The sequence below is a fragment of the Orcinus orca genome, chromosome 12 (assembly GCF_937001465.1).
Source record: "Orcinus orca chromosome 12, mOrcOrc1.1, whole genome shotgun sequence".
Classification (NCBI taxonomy): Eukaryota; Metazoa; Chordata; class Mammalia; order Artiodactyla; family Delphinidae; genus Orcinus; species Orcinus orca.
Window position 1 is genome coordinate 74134270 of NC_064570.1, and position 20827 is coordinate 74155096.

The following is a 20827-nucleotide window of genomic DNA, read 5'->3' on the forward strand; positions in this document are numbered from 1 at the left end:
AAGTAAGTGGTTATATTCGTTTTCCCAAGCTGCTACGACAGGCCACAGTCGTGGTGGACAGGAATGAAGAGAGTAATGGAAAAACATCAAATCCCATGAAAAGGCAGACGTTTAGGCCTGTAGATTAATTCAGCAAAGCCTCTGCTGTTCCTTTTCTCACCTGAGTTTCCTCCAATAAGTGGAACAAAATACCGCCTTGGGGACCACAGCCCAGCCACATTCACTGCAGTACAGGATAGTGTTAAATAAAAACGTGCCCTGAACCTGACACACCAAAGTCTTATGTGAATAAAACATACACAAACACTGCCTCATACAGAGAATGACAATAATGAGGGCAGATTTTGTACATGACGTGCAGACTACATCTCAGTGACTTACATAAATGAAAGGATGTGTGGAATTCAACATAAAATCACACCCTACCCTCAAAATCAACTGCCGTTAATGGCCCTCCCCCATCCCCTGCTTCCCTAGAACTACCTCCAGTCCCCACCATTGCTCCTGACCAAGGAATCCCCTCCTCTAAAAAGGTTAAAAATGCCATGTGTTTATGCGGTTACGCTCTTCTACTTTCAGTTTCCGAGCACTCTCTTTATTTTGTTCTGTCAAAGGACAAGAAAGGAGAAACGCAGTTCGGTGATGCTAAACTCACACTCATCTGTATTACCTGGGGTACAAAAGGGGTCTACCTCCCCTACTTTTTTTTTAATAGCATTGTCCCTAATGAGTCAGTTCCTTCTTTTTAATATTAAGTGGTGTTCAGCGTCACAATATTATGTCAGTAACCTGCAATCCTTCAAATTCTCCCTTCTGGTGGAATTTAAAACCCTTCTCTGCAGTTCCAGAGTACTGATACAAGGCCAACCGAGACAGTCTCATTTCAAAGTGTAGGCTGCCACCTACTGGCTGAGCGCTTCTCAACATCCAGCTCTCTCCAGAAAGTGAATCAATCCCTCACAAGAGGTTTGCTTGCTATGTCATTCAATGCAATGTATTCAACTATAGCAGCATAATCTTTTTCATTCTTTTCAATACAAAGTCTTTAAACAACAAGGATTTACTGTACAGCACAGGGAACTATACTGAATATCTTGTAATAAACTATAACGAAAAAGAATCAAAAAAATATAGATTTGTACATATAAATATGTACAACAGAACCACTCTGCTGTACACCTGAAACTAACACAATATTGTAAATCAGCTATACTTCAAAAATTTTTTAAGTTAAGTAAATACAAATTTTTTTAACTTCAAAAAGAGACTACCGGGCTTCCCTGGTGGCGCAGTGGTTGAGAGTCCGCCTGCTGATGCAGGGGACGCAGGTTCGTGCCCCGGTCCGGGAGGATCCCACATGCTGCAGAGCGGCTGGGCCCGTGAGCCATGGCCGCTGGGGCTGCGCGTCCGGAGCCTGTGCTCCGCAACGGGAGAGGCCACAACGGTGAGAGGCCCGCGTACCACAAAAAAAAAAAGAGAGAGAGAGACTACCAAGACAAGCATGCTTGTGTATAGCTTAAAATTCTCAGCCTATACTCAAAAGAGCAGAGCATTATTTTTAAAAGATGTGCTATTTCTTAAATATACAAAAAGTTCTGTTTGGATAGATTTCTCTTCACCATTTCCTTTGTTCTTCACTCCTGAAAACGGAAGCTCATTTCCTCTTAGAGAAAGTGGTGGTGATTTCATTGTTCGTATTGATCAACCTGGAATTATTCAAAATTTGAATTCATAGTCCTAAAGCTAGTGTAAAAATTCACAACAGCTGCTGACAATAAAGCTAAGAATTAATTTAGCTGTTAATTAGCCCAACCCTTTGTCATGCAGACATAAATCTTCCAGCACCTTCTATGAGCAGTGGACTTTTTCCTAGTGAGAGCTAGTTTCTCCCTGTTTTAAGCTCTTTTTAAAGAAAATCAGACCAACTAAAAATCACTAAAGGGAGATAAGGAAACCCCCTTTCAGAGGCAGCAGCCAGTCTTGGTGACAGAGTGAGGGGTAAATACACTCAACAACATTCACTCAATAAGTACTGCATGATGCTATATTAGGAGCTAGGGATGAACCCACGATTTAAATGTCTATTTCCTTTGAGAAGTTGTCTGGTACAGAGATCTCGTGGGAAGACAATTACAATAATTTGCAATATGTAAAAGATGTAAAATCTGGACAGTGATAAAGTAGTGACTGAAGGTGAAATAGGAGTTTCCCAGGGAATCAGATGGGGAAGAGAGATCCAAATAGCATGTGCAAAGGAAGAGAGATGAAAAACACAAGGGCGTAGGGAAAACGTCCCATAATTCAATATTAATGAATAAAGTGAATGAGGCCAGGTATGTAGGGAGGGAGCAGATCTCAAAGTCTTTTGCATATTCTGCCAAGAAATGTGCATTTCAGCATGATCACACTGGCAACAGGCAGTGACTGAAGGGAGGGCGATTACTAAGGAAAGCAGTGAAACTGTCCGAGCAGGGATGATTAGGGATCTGAAACGAAACTCCAGGGCAGTGAGAACGGAAAGGAGAGGCCATATTAAAGACAAACTCTACACAGGGAGCTATACTCAATATTTTATAATAACTTGTAAGGGAAAAGAATCTGAAAAGAATATATATATTTTTTACACATATATATATATATGTGTAACTGAATCAGTTTGCTGTACACCTGAAACTAACACAACATTGTAAGTCAACTATACTTCAATAAAAAAATAATAAAGTAAAAAATAAATTTTTAAAAGTAACACTCTAGGAACTTTGCTGGTAGTGCAGTGGTTAAGAATCCACCTGCCAATGCAGGGGACACGGGTTCAAGCCCTGGTCCAGGAAGACCCCACATGCCTCAGAGCAACTAAGCCTGTGCACCACAACTACTGAGCCTGCACTCTAGGGCCTGTGCTCTGCAACAATGAGAAACAACCACAATGAGAAGCCCACGCACCGCAACTAAGAGTAGCCTCTGCTCACCGCAACTAGAGAAAGCCCGCACATAGCAATGAAGACCCAACACAGCCAAATAATAAATAAATAAATTCATTTTTTTTAAATGTAAAAGTAACATTCTAAATTGAAAAAGAAAAAAAGACAAACTCTGAAGATAAAATTGTAGGACCTGACTGGACATGGAGAATGAGAAAGAGAGAAGTGAATGGTGGTATACTCACCAAGATAGGAAATGTAGTAGGAGGCATGGATTTGCTGGAGGATATAATAAATTCAGCTGAGTTTGAAAAGTTTGGAAACACTGAGTCTGAAAGGACTCGAACACCGAGGAGAAGATTGTGGAGGGGTGGGGGACTGAATCCACAGAGATGAAGCTCAGGGCAGAGGTCTAGACCAGAGATAGAAACTCGGAAGTCGCTAGTGTGTGAGCACAGGTGACAGGAATGAAATGTCCTGGATGAGAACCTGGGCAGAAGCCAACAGAAGACCTGCCAGCTTTGTAAAGCACGTGGCATGCCACCACGCTGGCTCAGGCAGGGCAAAACAGTGAGGGCTAGAAACTGCTCAGCGTAGATACAGATAAGACTAGTTACAAAAGTGTAATCTGGGACTTCCCTGGTGGCTCAGTGGTTAAGACTGCGCCTGCCAATGCAGGGGACACAGGTTCAAGCCCTGCTCCGGGAAGATCCCACATGCTGTGCAGCAACTAAGCCCGTGTGCCACAACTACTGAGCTTGTGCTCTAGAGCCGGCTAGCCACAACTACTGAGCAGGCCCATGCACCTAGAGCCCATGTTCCACAACAAGAGAAGCCACCGCAATGAGAAGCCCGCGCAACGAAGAGTAGCCCCCGCTCGCTGCAAGTAGAGAAAGCCTGTGCGCGGCAATGAAGACCCAACGCAGACACAATTAATTAATTATTTTTTAAAAAGTGTAATCCAACTTTTGGTTTCCAGTCCCACATGTAAGGAGCTTGGCAGTCGCCACTCCATCCTAACAAGTAAAAAGCTCAACAGACTAAAATCGACAGCTCTTCTTGGATCCTTAGAGAGGTGAGGACATAGGGCAAACCACTGCCCCCAAGACTGGAGAGACGGATGGGTGAATACAGGGAATCTCAACTTTCCAGAGCTGGGGCAGGAAACCTGGGCTGTAACTGAAGAATTGCTGGAGGTTCTGTGTGGACAAGCCTGAGAGTTAAAACCTCCAGGGACCAAGTTGCAGGGGTTCCCCACAATTCTGTGAGGCTTACCTCCAGGAGCTCAATCAGGTTTCCACAGTAAATGTCGGAGAAAATCCCCTCGTGCTTCCAGCGAGGGAAGTGAACAAGCAACCATTCTGAAATATGCCAGAGCACTTCCCTCCTTAAGTAATAGTCATATAAAACTAGTTAACCAGAGCCCAACCTACTGGGTATCATCAGAACCTAACTGACCTGGGGGAAGGGAAATACCCAGCTCCAGCTCACTCTAGCAACCCTGTCCTACCTGAGGCAGGGAGAAAAAACTGAGAAATGTTTGTGAAGTTCACAGTCCAGGGGCACAGGCTCACTAAAGACAAACCTCATCCTAGGATTGTAGAACACTTGCCCTCTCCCCACACCTCACCACCACATCCCTGAAGGCCTATTTACAGCAGTTACCCAGTGCATCACGTCTGGCTAGCAAGAAAAAAATTACAAGGCACATCAAAAGGCAAAAGACACATTTGAAGAGATAGCGCAAGCATCGTTCCAGACGTGGCAGGGATGCTGGAATTATCAGACTGGGAATTTAAATGATTAATATGCTAAGGTCTCTAATGGATAAAGTAGACAGCATGCAAGAACAGATGGGCAATGTAAACAGAGATGAAAATCCTAAGAAAAAAAAAAGCATAGTTCTATGTTTTAAATACTAGTTAATATATATAAATATATTCAAATATGTCTAGAAGTGTCAACAATACCAAGATACATACAGTGGTTTTCTCTAGGTTATCTCTGGTAGTTTGGGCAATTTTTATTTTCTTCTTTACACTTTTCTACATCTTCCAAATTTTCTACGATGCATATGCATTTTGAAATCGAATGTATAAAGGTTTTTTTGTTTTGTTTTGTTTTTTTCTTGCGGTGCGCAGGACTCTCACTGTTGTGGCGTCTCCCGTTGCGGAGCACAGGCTCCGGATGCACAGGCTCAGCGGCCATGGCTCACGGGCCCAGCCGCTTCGCAGCATGTGGGATCCTTCCCGGACCAGGGAACGAACCCGCGTCCCCTGCATCGGCAGGCAGACTCTCAACCACTGTGCCACCAGTGAAGCCCAAGGTTTTTAATTTCTTTTTTACGATCTAAAATCTCTAGGAGTCAGAATTAGCTGGAGAGAACTGAGACAGTTTGAGATAGCTGAGACTGGTCCAAGTATCTGAAACTCTAAAGAGCTGTTAAAATAGACAGCTAGGAGAAAGCAGAGGGACAGGACCCAGAAAAATGAAACTGCTGTAAAGGAAGGGAAAAGAACAACCTGAGAGTTCCTGCTAAGTGGGATGGGACACTTGATTTCCCAGATTCAACTATGGTTTCCTGGATGCAAGTATAACCTCAGAGAAGAGTGCAACAAGAAGGAACAACAGTTAGAAAAAAAAAAAATCTTAAGGCCCCTCACTCCTTACTGCACACAGGAGATTTACAGGACAGCGGCAAAGGTAAGACAGTAGGCAGATGTCGACTCCACCCCAAACTTAACTGCTTTGATTTCCACAGTAGATAAAGCTGAGGAAAAACAAGAAAGGTCAAAGCACCTCAAAGTCACCCGTCACAGAAAGAGGTTGAAACACATTCCTTACAGAGGAATATGCATTCTATGATGGTTTTAAGTCTGAGGCAAATGAAATGAGTGAAAGCAATAGGCGGAAATGGATCAATGCCAGGCAAAAGGCACAGATTGGTGGGGATGAAACATGTGGAAGGATAATGTGATGGTTAATGCCAGGTGTCCACTTGGCAAGGTGATGGTGCCTGGCTGTCAGATCCCAGTCTAAGATATTGCTGTGATGGTATTTTTAGATGTGATTAACATTTACATCAGTAGACTTTAAGTAAAGCAGATCATCCTTCTTAATGTGCATGGGCTTCATCCAATCACTTGAAGGCCTTAGAAGAAAAGACTAAGGTTTCCCAAACAAGAAAACATTTGTCCTGAAGCCTGCCCCGTTTTCCAGTCTGCTGGCTTGCCCTGCAGATTTCAGATTTGCAAGCCCCACAATGGTGTAAGCCAGCTCCTTAAAATATAAATCTCTCTTTCTCACTTTCTCTCTCACTTTCTCTCTCTCAATATAGATATAAGTATAGGTATAAATATAGATATAAGTATAAATATAGATAATACAGATATATAATACATATACACACACATATCTACACACACATAGATATATCCTAATGGTTCGATTTCTCTGGAGAATCCTATTGCAGATAATAGAAGATGAAATCTATTAACAGAGACCAATAGGGCAGAACCTTGAACTAGACGCAATGGGACTGAAATGGGCTAAGGTAGGGGACTTCCCTGGCGGTCCAGTGGTTAAGACTCTGTGCTCCCACTGCAGAGGGCGTGGGTTCAATCCCTGGTCGAGGAACTAAGGTCCTCCATGCCCCACAGCGTGGCCAAAACAAAAAACAGCAAAAAAGAGTAATCCATGTTCTTGGGGTTGGGGCTTTCCTGGTGGTCCAGTGGTTAAGAATCTGCTTTCCAACGCAGGGGACGTGGGTTTGATCCCCAATCGGGTAACTAAGATTCCACATGCCGCGGGGCAACTAAGCCCATGGGCCGCAACTACTGAGCCCACGCCACAACTAGGGAGAACCCCGCGTGCTGCAATGAAAGATCCCATGTGCCACAATTAAGACCTGATGCAGCCAACTAAATTTAATTAATTAGTTAATTTTAAAAAAACAAAAGAAATCGGCTAAGGTAGACAGCAATAAGAGGTCAAAGATTCCCAGAGCATGAAGGACATGACAAACAGTGTATTTAATGAAGACTATTTTGGAATCTATAATATGTATAATGAACTAGATCAGAGGGAAGCTACAGTTAGAACACGCTTGGAGAAATCTAAGCCAAAGGAGTCTGTGGGTGGCCGTGGAAACGAAAGGAACCCATCTGTACAATAAGGATACGGCAAACATTTCAACAGGCAAACTTTGTATTTTCAAGATCTTTAAGTAAAATTTCTACAGGAATACTGTTCATATATAAAGATACTAACTTACCATACTTGTCTCGCAAGCCAACAGTACATCTAAAGACTCCACCAAAGGCAACATCTTCACCAAATATTACTGAAAAACAATGTTTAAAAAACACATTGTATTTAATAATCCCTAAATGATACTAACAATGAGAAATAAGTAATTTAAATGTTTACATTTTCAATTAGAAAACAGGAATGGACCACAGATCTAAATCAAGGTTTCCCAATTTCGACATCAGGGACACTTTGGACTGGTTAATTCTTTTGTCATAGTGGCCTGTCCTGCGCATTGCAGACACAGAGCAGCACCCCGGGTCTCTATCCAGTGGATGACAGTGACCCCACACAGAGCTGTAACAGCCTCAAGTCTGTCTCCAGACATTATTAACTGTGAGGGGAGGAGGGGGGATTAAAATCCCCAGTTGAGAAAGAAACACAGATCTGGAATCTCATCTTGTTTTACCCATGAAGGAAACGAGGCCAGAAAAGTAGTAAAGTAACTTAACAAGTCAGAAAGCAAGAGGCAGACCTGTGACTCACACGCCAGGCTCCTGAGTCCCTGAGCAGCGTTTTTGTTTTTGTTGTTGTTGTTGTTGTTTTAAATACACGACATACAATGAGAGTCAGCAATCGAAGAGCTAAAGGAACAGCATTTCAAGCTGAGAGAACTGTCACAAATAGGAAAGTGGCAGATTGCGTGAAAGAGAAAGGAGGCAAGTATGACGGATGTAAGGAACGAGGCAAAGAATAGTATAGGTGAAAACTGAGGGGCACCTCGTAGTAAGGCAAAGAGAACCAAACAACGGGTGTTCACAAAGCTGAATTCTAGTCCCATTAAGGCACCTCATCGGCTTCGTGGACCTCAGGAAAATAACTCACCCTTCTCTACGGGGCTACATCAGTCATTCTCAGTCAAAACAAAGGAAGGTCTAACCATCCACTAGTCCAGCTCTCACTTCCTCCTAAAAATGAACCTGTTTTTCACTTGACCTTAAAACCAGAGATTCCCAAGTGGAAACCCAAGGTACACTAAATATACATAGGAAGTCAAGTCAGTCAAATGTAGAAAATACACAGTGGGACAACTGGCTTTATAGCAATAATTTAATTGAATAAGATAAAGTTACTTATAAAGTTAATTATAAATATTACAGTTATTTCCCAAAAAATCTTACAAGTTGAATGACAACGTATCCCAAAGGAAAGCACAGAATCAAACCTTCATTTTATAAATAGATAGCTGAACGAAGTGGTATTTTCCATTTTTTTCTACATGCTAGAGAAACAGCAGTACTTATTCAAAAAACCCAGAAGGTATTAATGTAATATAAGGACCACACATACTGTGGGAGAAAGTTAACTTAATGATGCCAGATATACGTGCGAACTAATTCATAATAAGAGGATTAAAAAATGTGTTTAAATATCATAATTTGATTATTTAGCCTTAAGCATTTGTTCAGGTCTTTTAAAAATTTCAAGTAGATATAATGTTACCCATTGAGCTCCAGACAAATATTTCTAGCAAATCTTCAATTCTGAATTAACACAACTACCACAGTCAAGCACAAAGGAAGTTTACCTGCAGTAGGGTCTTTGGCCAGTGAGTTATCTAAGGCACTTGTTACTGCCTGGAAGAGATTCATTTTCTGAGTTTGCCCTGTGAAAATTAAAAAAAAAAAAAAGAAAATTCATGCATTGTAACATATGTAAAAAATAACCAGTTTAACTGTTGATTAAAATTTAATTAAAGTCAAGGTAGATGGGACTTCCCTAGTGGCACAGTGGTTAAGAATCCGCCTGCCAATGCAGGGGACACAGGTTCAAGCCCTAGTCCAGGAAGATCCCACCTGCCGTGGAGCAACTAAGCCCGTGTGCCACAACTACTGAGCCTGCACTCTAAGAGCCCTCAAGCCACAACTACTGAGACCATGTGCCACAACTACTGAAGCCCACGTGCTCTGGGACTCATGTGACGCAACTACTGAGCCCGCATGCTGCAATTACTGAAGCCCACGCACCTAGAGCCCATGCTGCCCAACAAGAGAAGCCGCCGCAATGAGAAGCCCACGCACTGCAACGAAGAGTAGACCCCGCTCGCTGTAACTAGAGAAAGCCCACACGCAGCGAGACCCAGTGCAGCCAAAAAAATTAAATTTAACTTAATTTAATTTAACAAAATTAAAAAAAAATAAAGTCAAGGTAGAAAGAAAGGTATAGAATATATTGCGCAAATTTACTTAATTATTTACAATGATGCAGGCTCTGTAGAGGATACAAAAGCAATACAAACTTTAAGACACTTGTTGAAGAGGCAAAATTTAAACATATTAAACAATTTTAAAACGAGTATAAAAAAAGGAGGAAGGAACATGACAAAGTTGAACGAATGTCTGTAGACAATAAATAAAAGCTATGGAAAGTCAGAAAAGGGAAGCAGCCAGAGTGGTAGCGGTCTGGGAAGACGCCCTGGATGAATCTTAGGAACATAAGCCATAACAAATACATGTGACCAATGTCATGTGTTAAATGTGCCAATAAGAACAAATGGTCATGGGCCACAGAACAGTGAGGAAGGCTAAAAAAGCTGCAGTGCCCAGAACTGCTGGTGTATGGAGAACTCTATAACCCCATGCCTAAGCACACCAGCTTGGCCCTTCCTATTTCTTATTGCTCAAGCAGAATCTCTGTGAGCCAGTCTCTGTCTCCCTAAATGGGTTGCTGAGAGGATTAAATGGAACAATACATGTAAAGCACTTAGAACAGTACGTGAGACAGTGAGTGTTGAATAAATATTAGCATTAATTGTCAGACTCTGGTCTGTGAATGTGGCCTTCATCTGGACCTTGGCATTATTCTGAGCGGTATAAAGTTTTATGTGATAAAGTTCCAAACGTTGGAATTCAGAAATACCATGATTTTAGGGCTTTGCTTTAAGCCTCGGTGCTGCCCAGTGCCCACAATCGTCCCAGAACTGTAGGGTCAGATCATCCACAAAAGCACTACTCAGAGCAGAAAAGGCTTCTGCCTGAACCTTCTCTGATACACAGGACCCGTCTTCATGTTACTGCCTGATCCATGCACCTTAACCCATAGCCATGCTGATATCAAATCCCTCCAACACCTGCTGCCTACCCTGACTACTGGCCCATCTAACCTCTGTGAACCCCAGTGGCCTGTGCATCCCAAAAGCCAAGGTCTAATTCCCAGGGTGGGTCACAACCATGACTGCTGTTGCCTTCAACCCTGCAGCCCACAGACACTGACTGATCAGTCATCCTTTTCCTGGAGGCCCATCCCTGGAGTGCCCTGGCTCCACAGCAGGCTCTGACCTAGGACACCTGCAACCTTCCATCTTCCCCGCCTTCTGATTCTCTGTCCAGCTCTGGGCTCCCACCTGTCTCTGATCCCTTCCACACTGTTTAATACCCAGGCTACAGGTCTCGGCGATACCCAGTCAGATCTGCCCTGATGCCCTCTGAGCCCAGAATAAAGCCTGGTTCTACTCTTATTTCTGGTGTAGAGAATAGGAATTTATTCAAGAAATCACTGTCATATCACCATCACACCCCATGTCCATAATTACTTCATAATGTATTTTTCTTAAAGGCTAAGCCATTTAATAGATACTTTCCTTAAATCCTTCTCCATTCTATAAAAACTCTTAGAAGGGTTGACTGGTGCCCAGCATCAGATGATAATCGTTTAGGGTAAACTATTTTCCCAACCACCGTGACATTCCCACTCCTTCACCTCTTTCATACATTTCCTAAAGTAAGATTTTTATCTAGGAAAATCTAATGAGGATTTTCATAGCTAAGACTCTACGGAGGATGAAACTGCCGAAACATCTAAACTGGTACTTATTTCAAGTCTGCTGACCGTTTGAATTAATACTGAATGCCTCTAAGACATCTCATCTCACTGCTGCTTGGCAAGTTTCCAGTAAGGAGAAAGCAAAGACTTTAATAATAAAAATCAAACAGAGTGAATCTGAAAAGTATTGCTTGATAACCACAAAGAATTTGTTCATCTTGTATGAAAATAATTTACAAGTAAGGGTATCTAAATGTTATATTTCCACGTGAACACATAATCTTTCCCTCCTGAATACTTTTTTTTCCCCAAACAAAGTCAGAATTTTGGGGTTTTGGATTAACTGCTATTCTACTAGATGCTTTTAAAAGCTTTAAGTGACAATTTTTAGTAGAACAACATCTACTTGTGATTCTTTTTTAATCTGCAGTGTGATTTATGGATGGGTCTGAAAGAAATCACAAGTTATTCAGAGGTAACATCATTTAAATATTTATTTTCCTTAGAATTACTTATTTTCCTGGGGGTTACACCAAAAACTATTGATAAAGTATGCCTAAAGTTCCCTCATGATAAGATAAGCACACCTGGAGCATGTCTAACCAAAGCTGTGCCACTGGTAAGACCTTAAAAAGGAAAAAAGAAAAAGGTCTATGAACACCACTACAAAATTATTAAACCCAGTTGCCAAATCACACAATTACCAGTATCAATAACTGGCTGCAAAATTTCAAAGCCAGACTGACGACTCTTCTTTTCCAGGATAAAAAGTTATAACAAAATGAACATAAATATACACAGCGTGCAATTTCCCAAGCCAAGGATGCAAGCTAAAGGGTACCCATTGGTAAAATGGGGTTTTATGGTTGGAACTGAGCTGCTCACTCAAAACTGTCCTAAGTAGAACACTGTGAAAAACCGGGTCACCATCTGGCCAGTAGGCACATGAAAAGATCTTAACTTCGCTAACTATTAGAGAAATCCAAATCAAAACTACAATGCGGTATCACCTCACACTGGTCAGAATGGCCATCATTAAAAAGTCTACAAATAATAAGTGCTGGAGAGGGTGTGGAGAAAAGGAAACCCTTCTACACTGTTGGTGGGAATGTAAATTGGTGCAGCCACTATGGAGAACAGTACGGTGGTTCCTTAAAAAACTAAAAATAGAACTACCATGTGATCCTACAATCCCACTCCTGGACATACATCCAGAGAAAACTCTAATTTGAAAAGATACAGGCACCCCAATGTTCATAGCAGCACTATTTACAACAGCCAAGACATGGAAGCAACCTGAATGCCCATCAACAGAGGAATGGATAAAGAAGATGTGGTACATATATACAATGGAATAGTACTCAGCCATAAAAAAGAATGAAATAATGCCATTTTCAGCAACATGGATCGACCTAGAGATTATCATACTAAGTGAACTCAGTCAGAAACAGAAAGACAAATATCACATGTTGTCAGTTATATGTGGAATCTAAAATATGCTATAAATGAACTTAAATGAACTATAAATGAACAAAACAGAAATAGACTCACAAAGAAAACAAACTTATGGTTACCAAAGTGGAGGGGGGGATAAATTAGGAGTAGACAGCAGATACAAACTACTATATATAAAATAGATAAACAACAAGGTCCTACTGTATAGCATAGGGAACAATATCCAATATCCTGTAATAAACCATAATGGAAAAGAATAAATTTTAATTTTAAATAAAAAATTTTAAAAACCAGGTCATCATCATTGCTGCAAAGACAAAGTGGCATGTTGCTGGGATGTAAGGGACACAATAGAACATAAGGGGGCAGAGGTTCTTAACTGCCTTTGATCAGAGCTATGTGCTCAGCCCTTAAAACAGTATCTGACATGCAATAGGTGCTCAATAAATATTTGTTGAGTGAACAGCTGAACAAATAAACCTATGAGGCTGTTTCTTAAAAATTAAAGAACAGGGCTTCCCTGGTGGCGCAGTGGTTGAGAGTCCGCCTGCCGATGCAGGGGACACGGGTTCGTGCCCCGGTCCGGGAAGATCCCACATGCCGCGGAGCGGCTGGGCCCGTGAGCCATGGCCACTGAGCCTGCGCGTCCGGAGCCTGTGCTCCGCAATGCGAGAGGCCACAGCAGTGAGAGGTCCGCGTACCGCAAAAAAAAAAAAAAAAAAAAAATTAAAAAACAGACAAAGCAAATTGTTCATCAACCACTTAAAAACAAAGGAATGGGATAGGAAAAAATCTACCAGTGTCACAATTCAAAGACAAATTCCAGGCCAAGGGGAGTGGGGGAGAGGCAGTACTGCAGTACCAGTCTGATGAGCAGTACTCAGTTATTCTGAGTAACCATTCCATATGCAGCATGGGGTAGCACTGAAGGGAGAGAGAGGCCATCAGCAGAGCTAGAGCACCTGAGATTTAATGGGTCACACGGGTGCCCCAGGAGCAGCGTCCAGAAATAACCCAGGTCAACAGCAGCCCATGCTGACAGTAAGTGTATCTACACTTAGACCCCGAATAAATACACAGCTAAGACGTGGATTAGGGTCTACTTCGGAAAACGAAGCTTCCACCAACACATCCAGTGCTGGTTCTGCTCTGGGCTGCCTGGTCCCTGGTGGAGACCTGTGTATCACAGCCCCTCCTCGTTGTGCGCCTCTTAGAAACCCCCGCGTTGAGCACACTGCCTGACACATACATGACAGGCAGTACACGCCTGTTGAAGCACGACGAATGCGTAATTTCCATGGCATAATCTGGCATGAACCACACTGTAAAATGGGAGGATGCCTAAGAAGCTACCTGTTTTCCCCCAGCAAAACCTCTTCCACCCCTCCGGATACCCTACTCTCCAGGAATCTTTTGCTAGGAGCCACGTATATACCTCTACCCCATTCTAACCCCTATTAAAGGGTGCCCCGACCTCTACCCCATAAAGTAAGTTTCGGGGAGAATCCAAGTAACAGGGACAGAACATTTTATATTGAAATGTAAATGAAGGGTCTCCAAACGCAAATGCCTTTTGAAGGTGCCCGTGTTACTGCATATCCACGAAAAGGAAGAAATTAACAGTTGGGGGTGAGGTGGGCTCATGCTAACATCTGCCAAGGCATGACGCCCATGGTAGGACAACCTGCGGCGCTTCCCTTACCTTTGCTGGCCCTAATCTACTCAGTCTCTATGATTCTTAAATCCATCTATATTGCTGGTTACTCACAAATGGGTCTCTCCAATCCAGACCTCTCCTCTGTGCTCTTGGCTTTTATATCCAACAGCCATCAGTTCTCCACTTGGGTGTCTTGGGCTTTTCTAACTCAACCAGCACAGAACTGAACTCTTGATGTCCACTCCCAAAACCAGTCTTTCCACTTTAAAAACCGCACTAGATGGCACCCAGGTGCCCAAGCCAGAAACCAAGGAGGCATCCTTGAATGTCCTCCTTTCATCCATTCTACGTATCTAATCCCCTAAATCCTACTTCCATTGGGCTATTGTGAGAATTCAGTGAGATAACTACTATCAAATGTCCCGATATTTAGGGAGCATCTACTCTGCACCGGTTACCTTCCCTCTTCCCTAATTAGGGAGACCTTTCTAGCACAATGGGTGTCAGGCACCAGTAATTGTATGGATTATCTTATTGAGTGCCCCCAGCGACCCTCTGAGGCAGTGCAAATGAGGAAAAAAAAGCTTATGAAGACTAACACACATGGCCAATGTCACAATGCTACGTTGTAAAGTGCGGCTCAAATTCTCTATCACAGCACTGTTACTTGAGGATTAAATGAATCGATACACGCAAGGCACCCAGAATAGCACCTGGCACACGGTGAGCACTGATCCAAGCGTCCGCTCTCATCATTATCTTCATTCTGTGGGGTACCATGAGAGGTTTGGATGAGCAATGATAAAGTCAGTCAGCACAGGAAACAGAGTAAGAGGAGAAAAGAGGAAGGACATTCATTGAGGGCAATTCTAAAAAAGATGAGGAAAAGAGACCTGGAGAGAATTCTCTGGCCCCAAGGGTTTCTACCTGTGACGCAGTTGTTTTGGTGCCAGATCAGAACTCACACCACCTTACCTCACTCAGAGTGTTCTATTCTGTCAACACTGCCAATGCTAGAGACTGAATGTTTGTGTCCCCACAAATGCAGATGTTGAAACTTAATTCCCAATGTGATGGTATTTGGATGTGGGGCCTTTGGGAGGTGAGTATGTCATGAGGGTGGAGCCCTCATGAATAGGATTAGTGCACTTACAAAAGAGACCCCAGAAAGCTCTCTCACCCCTTCCACTATGTGAGGACACAGTGAGAAGATGGCTAAGAACCAAGAAGCAGACCCTCACCAGACACTGAATCATCTGCCAGTGCTGTGACCTTGGACTTCCAGAACTATAAGAAATAAATTTCTGTTGTTTATAAGCCACCCAGTCTATTGGCTTTTTTTTTTAATAAATTTATTTATTTATTTTTGGCCGTGTTGGATCTTCGTTTCTGTGCAAGGCTTTCTCTAGTTGCGGCAAGCGGGGGCTACTCTTCATCGCAGTGCGCGGGCTTCTCATTGTTGTGGCTTCTATTGTTGTGGAGCACAGGGTCTAGACGCGCAGGCTCAGTAGTTGTGGCTCACGGGCTTAGTTGCTCCGCAGCATGTGGGATCTTCCCAGACCAGGGCTCAAACCCGTGTCCCCTGCATTGGCAGGCAGATTCTTAACCACTGCGCCACCAGGGAAGCCCTATTGGCATTTTTGTTACAGCAGCCCAAAAGGACTAAGACATCTCAACACATCCAAAATTTAAGTCACCCTCTCTGAAAACGTGCTTCTCCTCTGCCATCCCTCATTTCTATCAGTGCGACCACCGCTTGACCATCCTTTCAGCCTCCCAGGTTGAAAATGTCAAGTCCCCTTCGATACACCTTCCCCTGACTGAGCCCCCGCATGCAAAACGGTGCCAGAGCCTCCCAAGCATGCCACCATTTCCACTGACACTCACCAAGTTCAAGCTCCTCATGTGGACAATTACAATATCTCTCTGACGCATCTCTCTGCCTCTTTACCTTCCCTTCACCAATCCATTCTATAAACTTGCCCAGTAATATAACACAAGGACATCTCAGGTCACTTGCTTGCCTAAAAACACTCAACGGCCCTCCACCGCCCACAGAACCACATTTGACTCTATACGTAATGCACTGGCGCGGCGAAAGGCGCGTTAGAGATAGTCAACCTTTCCTTCTCCCCAAACTTGGTTCTAGCTTTAGAGGCCTCCATTTACTTTTCCTAACTGGTTTCCCACCCATTGTCGTTCTCCTCCAAATAAACTCACTACTTCCTGTTCCTCACATAAACTCCATGCTTTCTAATACCGGCAAGAAGGCCGTCATCCCATAGTACAAAGATTCTTCATTACGCTGTTGATCTTTGAAAGCTGCCTACTGTCCCGTACACAGGACATCCCCGACCACAGTGGCCTTCTCGACTCCTACAGCACATCTCACCCCACCTCAGGGCCTTCACCCTTGCTTGTCCTTGTTTCTTCCTGGAAAACAAGCTTCCACTCTGGTCCTTGCAGAGGTGATTCCTTTATCAATCCTCACCGTGCAGCTTAAATGTCACCTTCTCAGAGGTGACCATGACCACCGCTCTATTTAAGGAGTCCCTTTCACATGTCAAAATAACCAAAATAAAAGAATAAAAGTTATCTGTAGCACACATGAAAGGCAGAGAGACAGTAACATAGAAAGGCAGAGAGAGAATAGGTATCTTCATTAGTAGGTACAACAGTACGTGTGGGAGACTTTGGCATTAGACACACCTGGGTTCAAATTCTTTTGCTGCTTATCAGACTCGGGCAGGCCACCAACATCTATACGCCTCAATTTTCTCATCTGTAAAATGAGCATAATATTCTCCAGCTCACAAGGTTACTGTGAGAATTACAGACTGATGTCTACCACAACACCTGGAACAGAGCAGCTGCTCAACAATGGCAGACAGCATTAGCACCGAGAGAAGAAATAACCCCGCGTACAATTTTTAAAATACACAAAATACCTGAGTGTGTGTGTGTGTGTGTGAGCGTGTGCTGCAGACACACTCACACGCATGAGCACATACGATTCTGACACCAATTCCAAACTGCATGTGTCTTTTTAACACATCACCAAGCAAGTCTGCAACACCAGCTGGGTGTCCTATAATTCATCTCAACTCCTACAGATTAAGGGCTCAGCCCTACAAGACCGTCCCTCCCCCAATTCAGATGCCAACACCAAGTGAGGTTGTCACCTGTGCTTCTGACTGACCAGCTTAAGATGGGAGGTTCCCACAGCTCCTCCTTGGGTTTGATTAATTTGCTAGAGCAGTGCACAGAACCCAGAAACATTTTACTTACTAGATCGCTGGTTTATCATAACTATAATAAACTATATATAACTCAGGAGCAGCCAGATGGAAGAGCTGCACAGAGCAAGGTGTGTGGGAGAAGGTGAGGCGCTTCCCTGCTCTCTGAGAATGCCACTCTCTCAGAAGCTGTCTGTTTGGGGCGGGGGGAGGGTTAATTTTTAATTTTTATTGTTTTTGGCCACACTGCGCGGCTTGTGGGATCTTAGTTCCCCAACCAGGGATCAAACCCAGGCCCCTGGCAGTGAAAGCAAGAGCCCTAGCCATGGGACCACCAGGGATTTCCCTCTCCGAAGCCATCTGAACCCTGTCCTTTGAAGTTTTAGGGAGACTTCCCTAGGCATGATTGATTAAATCATTGGCCATTGGCAATCCACTGACCTGGAGGTCCCCCTACCCTCCCCAGAGGTCAGAAGGGTGGGATTGAAAGTTCCAAACCTCTAAACACATGGGTCACCAGCCCCCGTCCTTAGGTGACTTAGGGGCTTACCAAAAGTCAACAGTAACATAACTAAAGACACCTTTATTGCTCTCATCATGGGAATTTTCAAGAGTTCTGTGCCAGGAACAGAACAAAGACCAAATATGTATTTCTTACTACAAATCACAGTATCACAGTACACCTGTGATTTTAGCATGACACCCAGTACTCACACTCTCACACCGCAAATAGAAGTATGAACTGGTAATTTGAACTATGCATTAAAAATCCATTAAAGTGTTCATATCTTCGAATCAGAAATCTCATCCCTGGGACTTTATCCTAAAGAAATAATCTCAGATACAGTAAAAGATACCTGAAATGTTTCTATCTGCATTATTTACAACACAGCAAAACTGTAACAACAAAAGCATAAAGGTAATTATTAAAAGTTTCCATTTACTTACCGAGTGCTTCTTAGTAGTCAGAGACTATGTTAAGTACATTATGCACGTTATCCTTATTTAGTCCTCATAACAACCTTCCAAATTAGATATTATTAACTCCTTATAAAGAAATTGAGGTTCATGGAGACTAAGTGATGAGTTTAAAGTTATAGGTAACAGTGTGAAGATGGAACCTAGCCTAATCTGATTTTAGAGCCAAGATTTTAACCACTGAATTATACAGTGTTTCTGCTCGACGGAACACGTCTTTTTTTTTTTTTTTGGCCATGCCACATGGCTTGTGGGATCTTAGTCTCCCAACCAGGGATAGAACCTGGGCACTCGGCAGTGAAAACACGGAGTCCTAACCACTGGACCGCCCAGGGAATTCCCAGAACATGTCTTCTTCCAAAGAAGGTTATAAAAACTATATAACAATATGGGAAAATGCTTCTGATTAAATAATGCAAATTGTATCTGTATTAAAACTACAATTAGGGGAAACTTTTATTCCAGTCATTTTATTAGTGGAATACATTAATTCCACTAAACTGAAAGGAAATACTTAAAGGATACACCCCAAAATATTAGCAATATTTACAGTGGTGGGTGTGAGATTACTTTCTTTTTTTGCTCTTTTCTATTATCCAAAATATCTGTGATATGCTTTTATTATTGTTATAATAAGAACAAACATTTTATTATCATTTTACTCAAGTTTTAGTAATTTCGTAATTATGGAAGGAGGTTAAGAAGACCTATGCTCTATTTCTCAAGTATCGGGCTAAAGTTTCTTTGCTTTGAAGACAGAATTCGAGGTCCATCTTGTTGAATAGAAAAAGTCGCTATTCGCCTTTATGGTGTCTACTATTTCACAAAACCGGAACACCTCTTAGTAAATAGTTTCCACATGCAGTTTAGCACATCGTTTAGAATGGAAGCTCTGGAATCTGAACAATTAGATTCCAAAGCTGATGCTACCACTAACTTATCTGTGTAATCCAGGACAAACCATCTCAAGACCTCATTTAACTTAACTGGGAATAACAACATTACCTACCTCTTAAGGTTGTCCTAAGCATCAAATGAGAGGATGAATGTAAACTTCTCAGCCCATGCCTGCCTGTGGTAAGTGCTCAATAAATGTTCATTTTTATTACTCACAAGCAAATACTGGCACACTTCCCAAAATGTCAACTCTAGCATGTGAGAAGTTATTAGCCAAGGAAAAGGTAGCTGTTTTCTCATTGTTTCCAATGTTCTGATGATAGACACTGGATCTGTTGGAGATTACAGAAAACTCGCAGAAGAAACCGTAAATGTTATGCAACTGTCATACCGTGAAGCGTGAGAGGTGCTACGTGTCTGCTGCCGTTGGAAGCACTTGAAGGCTTCCTCTGCCCATCACCTACATCGTCACCTACATCGCTTACCCCTCCTTGGCTAAGTGGCAGCCTAGCCCAGCACAAGCTTAGTACTAGGCTCAGATAGGAAGCTGGATGTTTTCTGTGACCTTGGGGAAATCAATTCAGTTACTTTAGTCCCTCCGTTTTCTCTTACCTACTAAAGCAAAAAAAAGGGGAGGGGCGCTTTATTTATTTATTTTTTTAACATACCGATGCCTGTACTTTGTGGCCCAGCAATGGGCAAGCTGGGGCAACTCTGGGGGTCGGGGGGCACTTGGGAAAGCAAGGATAGAGAACGGAGAAAGGGAGGCTGTCCCTGGCACCACCCCTCCACCCCCAGGCCCTTGCACACCTGGTGTGCCTTGTCACCCATCTCGAGGGTGCCGAGGGGCTGCCTCTCGAGGGTTGAGTAGTCACAAAAATGTAGCAAGGAGGAAATCACAGTCAGACCCTAAGGTAGAACAAGGCTCCGGAGGGCAGGGCAGGGATTATGCCGGGATGCAAGGAGGTCAGCCCGACGGACCCCGCCCAGAACAGGCAGGGCGGCACCCGTTATGACCTCCCGCGGGCCTGGGAGTCTGGGTTGCGCGGGAGCGGACAGGGCAGCCGCTAGCTCACCGTACTCCAGTGGCTCCGGGTCAGGCTGGAAAGTGAAGTGAGCCACCTGCCGCCTCTGGGCCGCATCCCCGTCGGCCGAGGCGGGCTGCAGGAAGCCCCGCGGCAGCCCCGCGCCACGCAGCCGACGCCAGTGTCCCTCGGCCCCGGCCGCGCGGAGCCGCAGCAGCCTGCCAACCGTCACCGCCGTCGCCGCCATCCCCACACGCCGCCGGGGTTTGCAGGCTGCGCCGCGGCCCGCTGCCGGCAGGGAGGGCGGAGAGCCGAGGCGGCTTCCACACTGGGTGGACCGAAGGGGCGGCCCCGTGAAGCGAACCAATCGGAGCTCGGAATTCGGGGGTGGGAAAGGCGACGAGAAGAGCCAGCAGTGTTTGCCCGTTGTGCGCATGCGGAAAAGGGGCAGGTGAGCTCCAATGAGATTGTTCCTGGAGGCGGAGTCCTCCCAGTGTCAGCTGCCAGGGTCCGGGAGCAGAACGCGGTTCTGCAAAGTTCCACGCTCTACCTGGGTTTGTTCTTTTCCAACGTAATCTGCGTTGTGAG

The 20827-nt window shown here is 43.8% G+C and overlaps 1 protein-coding gene across 8 annotated transcripts in view; it reads right to left on the reverse strand.

Moving 5' to 3' along the window:
- BCKDHB (branched chain keto acid dehydrogenase E1 subunit beta) overlaps positions 1-20542 on the reverse strand; it is a 287874-nt gene extending 267332 nt beyond the window's left edge. For 4 of the 8 annotated variants that reach the window (XM_033428571.2, XM_033428572.2, XM_033428570.2 and 1 more), the window contains exons 1-3: positions 20291-20542; positions 8758-8835; positions 7195-7263 (exon numbers count right to left, since the gene is read on the reverse strand). In XM_033428571.2, the coding sequence (XP_033284462.1) occupies positions 7195-7263; positions 8758-8835; positions 20291-20486 (343 nt within the window). In that variant the 5' untranslated portion in view covers positions 20487-20542. The remainder of the gene's footprint in view (positions 1-7194; positions 7264-8757; positions 8836-20290) is intronic. The other 4 variants (XR_007470535.1, XM_033428574.2, XM_033428575.2 and 1 more) reach the window with 4 other exon arrangements.
- Between the last annotated feature and the right edge of the window lie 285 nt (positions 20543-20827).